Source organism: Heterodontus francisci, unplaced genomic scaffold (genome assembly GCF_036365525.1).
Source record: "Heterodontus francisci isolate sHetFra1 unplaced genomic scaffold, sHetFra1.hap1 HAP1_SCAFFOLD_606, whole genome shotgun sequence".
In the NCBI taxonomy this organism is placed as follows: Eukaryota; Metazoa; Chordata; class Chondrichthyes; order Heterodontiformes; family Heterodontidae; genus Heterodontus; species Heterodontus francisci.
In genome coordinates, this window is record NW_027140713.1 from 307,501 (window position 1) to 318,197 (window position 10,697).

The following is a 10,697-nucleotide window of genomic DNA, read 5'->3' on the forward strand; positions in this document are numbered from 1 at the left end:
GAAAGAAGACAGAGAGTGGTGGTTGATGGCAAATGTTCATCCTGGAGTTTAGTTACTAGTGGTGTACCGCAAGGATCTGTTTTGGGGCCACTGCTGTTTGTCATTTTTATAAATGACCTGGAAGAGGGTGTAGAAGGGTGGGTTAGTAAATTTGCAGATGACACTAAGGTCGGTGGAGTTGTGGATAGTGCCGAAGGATGCTGTCGGGTACAGAGAGACATAGATAGGCTGCAGAGCTGGGCTGAGAGATGGCAAATGGAGTTTAATTCGGAAAAGTGTAAGGTGATTCACTTTGGAAGGAGTAACAGGAATGCAGAGTACTGGGCTAATGGGAGGATTCTTGGTACTGTAGATGAACAGAGAGATCTTGGTGTCCAGGTGCATAAATCCCTGAAGGTTGCTAACCAGGTTAATAGGGCTGTTAAGAAGGCATATGGTGTGTTAGCTTTTATTAGTAGGGGGGTCGAGTTTCGGAGCCACGAGGTCATGCTGCAGCTGTACAAAACTCTGGCGAGACCACACCTGGAGTATTGCGTGCAGTTCTGGTCACCGCATTGTAGGAAGGATGTGGAAGCTATGGAAAGGGTGCAGAGGAGATTTACTAGGATGTTGCCTGGTATGGAGGGAAGGTCTTACAAGGAAAGGCTGAGGGACTTGAGGTTGTTTTCGTTGGAGAGAAGGAGGAGGAGAGGTGACTTAATAGAGACATATAAGATAATCAGAGGGTTAGATAGGGTGGATAGTGAGCGTCTTTTTCCTCGGATGGTGATGGCAAACACGAGGGGACATAGCTTCAAGTTGAGGGGTGATAGATATCGGACAGATGTGAGAGGTAGTTTCTTTACTCAGAGAGTAGTAAGGGCGTGGAACGCCCTGCCTGCAGCAGTAGTAGATTCGCCAACTTTAAGGGCATTTAAGTGGACATTGGATAGACACATGGATGAAAATGGAATAGTGTAGGTCAGATGGTTTCACAGGGCGGCGCAACATCGAGGGCCGAAGGGCCTGTACTGCGCTGTAATGTTCTAAAAAAAAAGAATTGTGGCCTGTCAAAATTCATCCCTCGTTACCTGGTTGTAATGTCTGCAGTAGATCTACTGCACGTTGTTATTAATATCGTACTGAATCGAATTAACAATATTATTTCCCAGTTAATTTCTTGTTCATTACTCCTGTGTGTGTGGTGATTGTTTTGTCTGGTTCACAGTTACTTTCGCATTTGATCGGTCTGTAGTCATTTGTTGTCAGAAGCTAAGAGCAAAATATTGCACTGACAGAACTGCGGCTGTTATTATAGTAACCGTCAGTGTCATCAGATGTCTGAAGTCCAATCCATGCTACTTCATACGTGTTCCTTTAATTTCAATTGATGACTGTCCACCTGCCAAAAATGCAACATATTAATTTCGCCACATGGGCATTAAATTTCAAATTGTTGCTGGAAAGAAGAGAAGGCCTGTTCCAAGGACTGCCAGACATTGGCTGGAAAAAAATGTTTGCATATTAACAGACAGTGCTTGGAAAGGACAAAGGACCATTCCCAGACATACAAGACACAGAGCCAAAACATGGTCAAGCCAGCTAGTCACATGACTAACTTGCTTGACAACCTAGGGTTTTCTGAATTGTACAGTTTGAACTGAGAGCCTGCAAAAAGCTGCTTGCTCCTGAATTTAAAAGACCTCTCCTGGTTGGCTTGCCGCAGTCTCTCCTGTCTGCTCCCATCTCTTCCTCATGGAACTCCAAAACCCACTGAAGACACCAGAACCCCATGAGAGAAAAGGCTCCTCCAATGAACAAAGTTTAAGAAGAATACTGGACCCCAACGAAAAGCAAGATCTACCTCCAATCAAGGACTCTATAGTGAGCTTGAAGAACTGTAACAACAACTCTTCAGATATTGCCTCAAACCTTTCCACTTTATTTTTCTTCTGCCCTTTTCAGTCTCTATTTGCAAGTGTGTATCAAGTATGCATGCCAAAGTGAGCGCGTCGTGTATCCATAGGTGTCAACCGAATTAGAGTTGAAGTTTAATAACATTTCAACTTTCTTCTTTAAAACTAAGGAAGCCTGTTTATGTTGGTTTCCTTGCGTTATAATTGGAAAGTGGTGAACAAAGATTCACCAAGGGGGAGCTAAAAACACAATGTTTAAAAGTAAAACCCTGTCACAGTAAGACCAGGTGAAGGCGGAAAGAGAACCCCTAAACCTCTTTCTCACCTGGTCGTAACAGAAATTTGGGTGCTAGGGTCCAGAACTGACACACAGACAAACGAGAGAAATTGGAAGTGGGAAGCCAAATTGTTCCCAATCAAAAAAAAGAGCAAGATTAATATAAGTTTTTCTTATGGTTGTGTGTGATTGAATAACAACATGTCTGCAACTGAAGCTAATAGCTCTCCAAGCCAGGGTGAAGTAACTTGGGATAGGTTGAAAGCACTGTCTATGTAGGAGCTGAGAAAAAAGGGCTGAGCAGTGTTCGGTCACTGTACATGGCAAGGCTAGGAAGTCTGAACTGCCAAGATTAGTGGCAAACCATTTTTTCCTTGAATCTGAAGAAGCAGAAACAGCGTTAGAAGGAGACATAGACAAGGCATGGCTAGAAAAGATACAATTGGAACAAAGAAAACTTTAAGTAGAAGACAGGGGAATGGAAAGAGAAAGAGAGAGGCAGGAGAGAGAGGAAGAGAGAGCCTTCCATAAGGAACGTGAAGAGAAAGAAAGAGAGGAGAGAAAGAGAGAAAGACAGGAGAAGTAACGAGAGAGAGAGAGAGCGAGAGAGAGAGAGAATGAATATTCCAGAAAGAACGAGAAGAAAGAGAGCTGAAGCGGCTTGAGTTAACTAGGGGTGACAGAGTGAAACCCGAGAGAAAGAATGGCCAATATGGAGGAGCATAATTCAGGGCTGGGTACAAATTGTTAAAACTAGCTCAACTAATCCCAAAATTCAATGAGGAAGATATGGAAGCTTTTTTTTTGGCCTTTTTAGAAACTGGCAAGGCATCTAAAATGGCCAACTGAGATCCAGTCTCTTTTACTACAAAGCAAGCTAACTGGAAAAGCCCATGAGGTTTATTCCCTGTTGCCAGATGAGAGTTCATCAAATTATGACCTGACCAAAAATGCTATCCTCGGGGCATGTGCCTACCACCAAAAGTTTAGAACCCTCAAAAAGCAAACTGATCAAACTTATCTGGAGTTCGAAAGAAGTGAACAGCTGGTTTTCGATCAGTGGCTGTGAGCTCTTTAAGCACAGCTCAGCTATGAGAATTTCAGAGAAGTAGTTCTGTTCGAGGAATTTAAAAACTCACTCCCGCTCTCCATAAAGACCCAGCAGAGGAGCAGCGGGTTCAGAGAGCCCGGTAAGAGGCCGTTGCTGCTGATGAGCTTGCTGTAATTTATAAATCGGTTTCCCAGGGGAGAACCTTTCCTCATCACCCCCACAAATCCGGAAACGACAAAGGGTAGGAAGGTGACAGCAGCCCAAGCAGTCCTGGGAGAGAAAGGAAAGCAATATATGAATCCTGCTAATTTTGTTCTTATTACGGTTTCAGGCCACAACAGCTGTCTTTAACCTTTAATCTGGTCTTCCTAAGATTTTAATTCAGGAGAATAAAGCATCATGTTGAACAAGCAAGAGCAATCACTATCGTTATCAAAGCGAGGATTGAATTTATTTTAAACTTTTAACTGGGATCCAGGATTTGAGCAATGATGACAAGGCTACAATTATTGTCCATCCCTTGTTACCTTGAAAGTTGAGCTTCCTCTTGAACTGTGTAGTACTTGTGGTGACGGGACTCCCTTAATGGTGCTAGAAATTGAGATTCAGGGGTTTGACCAGTGATGAATAAGGAACAGCGATATATTTCTGTTTCAGTATGGTGGGTAACTCAAAGAGATATGCTCAAATTAATTTGAAAAGCAGAGCCCCCACAGTTAAATGTTCACAAGTCCAAGTGCAGTGCACATGAATCTGGATCTGAGGTACATGAATCTCAGGAGGAAAAGATGGAGTGTCTGCACATTTAATAATCAATGTAACAACAGCTGCATTGCTACCAGCACATGTTTATTTACTTTTTCTCTTCTGAATAAATTTTAAAACAATATTGCATTTATTTTTGTTGCAATAGTCCTTAACATATATTCTATTGTATAATAATCTTTGGAATAAAGCTGGCTGTTTGTTCAAATTACTGTAATTAATATTGTTCATTGTGCAACCGGGCTTAATGTCTCTCTGGAGGTTTCACATCACTATAAATGCTGGTTACTTTGAACATAGTATGAAATCTGGTCATTCAGAATCACTGAGTTCATACCAACGGACTTCTCTCACAGAAAATGGGATACCCGGTAATCTTTCAGATAGAACGCATTTACTACCCTTCTCTTGCAGTTATTGGCGTAATTGGTAAGGCTTTAGATCCAGTATTAATTGCGTAAACCAATGTTCACGGTTGCTGCTCCTGTGCTTTGCTTAACTGAAACAGACTTTCCTTGCTCTGTGCATTACCACGTCATATGAAACGTGCTAGTAGTTGAATCAATAGCATTTTTGCTGGTGGGTGATGAAAATAAAATTATTAAAATTCTGAAAATCTTTATCTCCAATAAAGTAATGTTTCTGGATTATTTTTCTTTAATAAATGCTTTGCATTCTCACCTCCATAGAAAATACTCGAATAATATGATATGTAGGCATTAATTGGTTTATGCAGCTTTATTTCTATATTATGGTAAGTGGATTACATGATCAATATAGGACAATAAATGTTACCATTTCCGCTATAAACTAATATCTTTATTTCTTTTGATTGCAATGAATTAGTATTTCATTTGGATTCCTTTAAAGATGCAATCAAGTGGACTTTCTCTCATTTGTTGTCGCTTTAATGAATGTATTCTGAGAACACTAAATACTAAAATCGTACAGTATTATTTTGTGTCATTCTACATTGCAAGCCATAGATATTTGAGTTCATTGATAACTTAAAGATGAGAGCCACCTGATTAGTGCCAACCAAATTTGCTAACATATATCACTGGATGTGTTATTATCTTCTATGAATAATTATACTTCCTGATTTCTGTCACCAAAAATTGTGTAATTATAGAATGTGAGTGGCAGAAATTCGTCTCCAGCCATGGTGCAAAACTGACTCTATTGGATTTCACACTCGTTGTTTGTAGCACTTGATATTCAGATCCTTTGCAATCAATTTCATTAAATATCAGGCGCTGCGTATAATGGCAGCTAATTTGATACCACCCCGTTTTTGCCATTGACCAAAATGAATTTTCACCCCTCAGCATAAAAATAAATCTTTTTTTTGTGAGAATAGAGATACGGCAATAACACGTTCAGTGAATAGACAAATAGAATTTGGAAATAGCACATTGGCTGTAAAATCAAAAGAAACAAGAACAAAATTCAGATCAGGGAACAGTACAGTGCATGTACCCTCTCTAAATATTAACTAATGCACACACGTCAACTTAAGCTAAGTCCTGGAGTAAATTATTTGTGGCCTAACCCTTCAGCTTTGCAGCTATTGAGATGGCATATTTCTGTGCTGTGCACTTCTCTCTCTTTTGCCTTTAATGACTCAATTACAAATCCGCAGTTTGATCCAGGAAGTAAAACATCCTGAGGCAATTGTGCAGCATTGACGTCTTATTTCTGCACCTATTCCATATTACCGAACACTTGCACCCCGCAACCTGCTTTCCACTTTGGTTTAGCCCCAAAGTTGTTGTTGCACTTAACATCTGGATGCATGTTTCGATTAAATAAAACCTTATATTCATGAATAACTTTATAAAAAGTTTGTTTCTTATTCTTTCTGTGGACTTTTGTGTCACTGGTTGTAACATCACATATTGCACATTCTGAGTTGTTCATGAGAAGTTGATGTTGGGAGGTCTTCTAAAAGTGCTGTTGTCCGTGATGTAAAGGTGCATTCTATTCTTAGAGATGACTGAATGGCTTTCTAGTTCACCTCAAAGTGTGGTTAAGGGTTGACCAGACTGGATACGAATGGTAGGTTTCCTTCGCAAAAAGATATTTGAGAATCAGTCCACCTATCACGACAATCAAACGCCTTCATGACAACTTTTACTGCCAACAGTACTGCTTTTCATTTAATTGGCTTATACAACATGGAAAGGAGGCATTTATACCATCTTGCCAGCGCCTCTGACTGATATTAAACGGTTTACTTCTCTTTGCCCTGCAATGTTTTCTTTTTTTCAGTAAAAATTCAAAACCCTTTTGAATCTTACAATTAAATATGTTTCCTCCGACCTTTCAGGCAATGCAATTCAAACCATCTTTCTGAGTAATAAGAAAAGTCCCCATATGTTCTCTTTTTGCCAATTACCTTAAAACTGCACCTTTTTGTTACTCTCACTCCTGCCAATTAGTGCAATATTTCTTTACCTACACTAGTAACAGCGTTCATTGTTTTGAAATCTTCCATTAGATCTCAATTTAGCATTCCTTGTTCCAAGGCGAAAAATCTCAGCTTCTCACTTTCTTCACAGAATTGAATTCCTTCATTCATGGTACTATTCTCGGAAATCTCATCTGCACCCTCTCTTTAAAAGCTTTAGATCTTTAGTACAGTATGGTGCCCAGAATTGAAGACAATGCATCAGCTGATGCCTAAGCAGTGATTTATAAATATTTGCAATAACTTCCTTGCTTTGCGCTCCATGCTTCTATATATAAGGCCAAAGTTCCTCCATGCTTGTATAACTGTATTCTCCCGTTTCGCTGCCAACTTCATTTTTATTTTATTCAGTCGTGGGATGTGGGCATCGCTGACTATGACTGCACTTACTTACCATCCCGAATTGCCCCTGAGATGGTGTTGTTGAGCTGACGTGTTGAACTGTTGCAGTCCTTGTGATTTAGGTGCATCAACAATGTTGTTCGGAAGGGAGTTCCATGATTTAAACCCAAAAACAGTGAAGAAACGGCGATATAGTTCCAAGTCAGAATTTTGTGTGACTTGCAGGGCAACTTACAGGTGATGCAGTTCCTTCTGCTGTTCTTGTCTTTCTGAGTGGTATAAGTCGTCGTTTGGAATGTGTTATCGACGGAGTCTTGGTGAGTTGCTACAGTGATCGTACACACTGCTGCCACTGTGCATCAGTGCTAGAGGAAGTGAATTTTGAAGGTGGTAAATGGGGTGCCAATTAAGTGCGCTGCTCTGCGTTGGATGATGTCGTGCTTTTTGAGTGTTGTTGGAGCTGCACCCATCCAGGCAAGTGGAGTGTATTCTATTACACTCCTGATTTGTGCCTTGTAGATGGTGGTCGGCACTGGGGAGACAGGAGGTGAGTTACTTGCCTCAGAATTCCCAGCCTCTCACCTGCTTTTTCTGCCATATCATTGTATGGCTGGTCTGGTTCGGTTGCTGGTAAATGGTGATCCCCTGGATGGTGATAGTGCAGTATTCAACGATCATAATGCCATTGAATGTCACGAGGAGATGGTTAGATTCTCTCCTGATTGAGATGATTATTGTCTAGCACTTGTTGGCGCGAATGTCATTTGCCATTTATTAGCCAAAGCCTGGATGTTGTCCAGGTCTTGTTGCATCTGGACACGGACTGTTTCAGTATCTGAGGAGTGGCGAATGGTGCTAAAGATTGTGCAATCATCCGCAAACATCCCCAATTCTGACCTTATTATAAATGCAAGTACATTGAGGAAGCAGTTGAAAAGTTTGGGCCTAAGACACTGTCCGGAGGAAGGCCTGCAATGATTTATTGGGACTGAGATGATTGCCCTCCAACAACCACAACCATCTCCCTTTAGCAAGGGTTGATTCCAACGAGCTGATTCCCAATGACTCCAGTGTTGTATGTACTCCCGCAGCAGTCTCTGTTTCTGTACTCCATTTGCAATTGTATCATTTGGTCGATCCTGCATCTCATAAGTTTTGCTTCCAAGATGAATCACTTGCCACGTATCCACAATATCCTGCATGCATCTGCCGATTTCACCAGTTGGTCTATGTCCTCGTTGACTGTCTTCCTCACTGTTTATTGCATTTCCAAACTTTGCACCATCTGCACTTTGAAATTATGGCCGATGTGCCCAAGTTCAGGTCATTGTTGTTTGACCTGATACCGAGCTGTGGGTGATATTATTTGTACACTTCATGCCAGCCTGAAAAGAAACTACTTTCTGTTTTCTTTCTTTCTGCTTTCAATCTCACAGCCAATTTCGTGCGCACGCTACCATTGCCAGTTTAATCCAATGTGTTAATATTTCAATTTTGCTAGCATGAGTTATTTTTCAACTATGTGTCCATTTTCCAGCTGGCATTTTACTTCGGATTAGTCCAGTAATGCAATCGCTACAAAACAGCAACTGTTGGAAACTATCAGCTTGCCCTATCTCTCTATTGCTGCTCGTATGGATCTAGCCTTCTGCTATCTCCCCTGTGTCCCTTCCTTCACTGTCTCCTCCAATCTGGAGCCCATGTTTCAATGTGACTAATATAAGTGAGACAGAATGGGAACCAGAGTCCGCGGCCAATGATACAGCAGCCAAAACCCAACAGTCGATCTTCCTCATCCACCTTTACTCACCCTTGAAAACCACATGAGTATGTCATGTCTTATGATAAGATATCAATCTGCTCCACTGATTCATTCTCTTTCGTCTGTATTGCAGGTTTGTCTGTCCCTAAATTCTCCATTAAATCGTCATTGCACATTAAACAACACTATTCAATGTAATGCATTTTCCAGATCCATTATTGATTTTTATTGATTTATTTCATTGTTCATATACTCTATGATTTTTTGTGTGGTTATCTCTTTGTTAACGGGAAGCAATACATAAAAGAAAAAAGCAAAGCAAATCCAGAGCTTCAGATGCAGGGACAGATTGAAGAATCTGGGACTGTTAACTTTGGAGAATGTTGGACAAGGGAAAGATAATACAATCATCAATGATCCTTAATAAAATGGAAAAAGATAGATGGATGCTCCGAGCTGCTGTCCATATATTAGCAGCTTTGCTTAATTCAGTTTCACAACTTGCCCGGGTGAGACTAAAATCTCAAACTTGAGCTTATGAATCATTCTACGATGACATCCTTCCACTAAAATATTCTGATCATTTTGATCTCTATTGCTAATCTTGCTTCTTAGGTTTCATGAATTACTTTCTGGCTAGTACTCCTTGAAATTTTGATACATTATAATGATCGAGGAACAGACAGAGAATTAGTTTCAATTGCTGCATTTCTAACCTTATAAATGCTACTAAGCTGATGCATTTTCGGTGACTTCGGCCATTAAAATGACCCTATTTCATTATTTCTGTTACAGCTAATTTAGTGGCGATCGTGATCCTGAACAGAGGGAATTGTGGTCTATCAACATGCATCACTCGCTACCTGGTTGCAATGTCAGCAGCAGATCTACTGCTCGTTATTCTTAATGTCATACTAAATCGAATTAATAATATTTATTTCCCAGTTAGTTTCTTGTTCATCACTCCTGTGTGTGCAGTGAGAGTCGCCTTGCTTCTTGCAAATCTGGACTGTTCTGTCTGGTTCACAGTCGCTTTCACATGTGATCGGTTTGTAGCCATTTGTTGTCAGAAGCTAAAAACAAAATATTGCACCAAGAGAACTGTGGGTTTCGTTATCGTAACTGTCAGTGTCGTCAGCTGTGTGAGGTCCATTCCCTGGTACTTTGTATTTGTTCCTTTAATTATTATTGACGATGTACCATGGTTTTGTATCCTAACACCATACTATTATACCTCAACCTTTTGGTCAGCGTATGAGTGGATTCATAGCATTATAACACCGTTGCTTCCATTTGTTTTCATTTTGGTATTCAATGCTCTGACAGTCAGGAACATCATAACAGCCAATCGACTCCGGAAAGGGCTCCGTGGACATGGTAAAGGACAGAATCATATTGATCCGGAAATGGAGAACCGAAGGAAATCCATTATTTTGCTTTTTGCATTGTCCGCAAATTTTATCCTGCTGTGGATTCCATATGTGGTACATTCTTTGAACTGGCAAGTTAAAAACTATAATTATGCAGACAAAAATCTTAGCGATCCAATATATATCGCTCAGCAATTTGGATTTATGCTCCGGCTTCTGAATTCTTGCACCAACACCTGCATTTGTGCACTAACTCAGTCGAAATTCAGGGAGGAGTTAAAAAATGGGCTGAAATATCCATTTTCTCTAATCGTTAAATTATTTAAGTAACAATACAAACTGACATGTAACAGGAGCTGCATTTCCAGTGCTGCAACTCAGTCTAATTTCAAGTTGCATCCCAAAATGTCACTGTACAGACACTGCAAGTGGGTATTTTTTTTGTTGCAAATTTGACTTACGATGGGCAAACCGGTCTTCAAATATGTGGGTCCAGACTCTGGAGTCCCACCCCTAGCCCGTTTGCTTCTCCAGCTCTCTCCTCTTTTCAGACCCTCCTTAACACTCACCTTTTCACCCAGCTTTTTTCAAACCTGCTCGTGAGTCTTGCATTGACATAGAATACATTTTGTTAGATTATGCCATAGAATGTTTTTCATACGTTAAAATAACAAGCTGTTATTAGATTTTTCGATTTAATCCTTTGCAATTACAACACAGAAGGAGTTCCCATTACACCTGTGCTGCTCCCTGAAACAATAATAC

General features: G+C 40.5%; 1 protein-coding gene across 1 annotated transcript; it reads left to right on the top strand.

Annotated features, from left to right (window-relative positions):
- Positions 1-4,347: 4,347 nt before the first annotated feature.
- LOC137360535 (probable G-protein coupled receptor 139) lies at positions 4,348-10,262 on the top strand. Its single transcript, XM_068025937.1, has 2 exons — positions 4,348-4,417; positions 9,358-10,262. The coding sequence occupies exons 1-2, from the start codon at positions 4,348-4,350 to the stop codon at positions 10,260-10,262; spliced, it is 975 nt and encodes a 324-aa protein (XP_067882038.1).
- Positions 10,263-10,697: the final 435 nt, after the last annotated feature.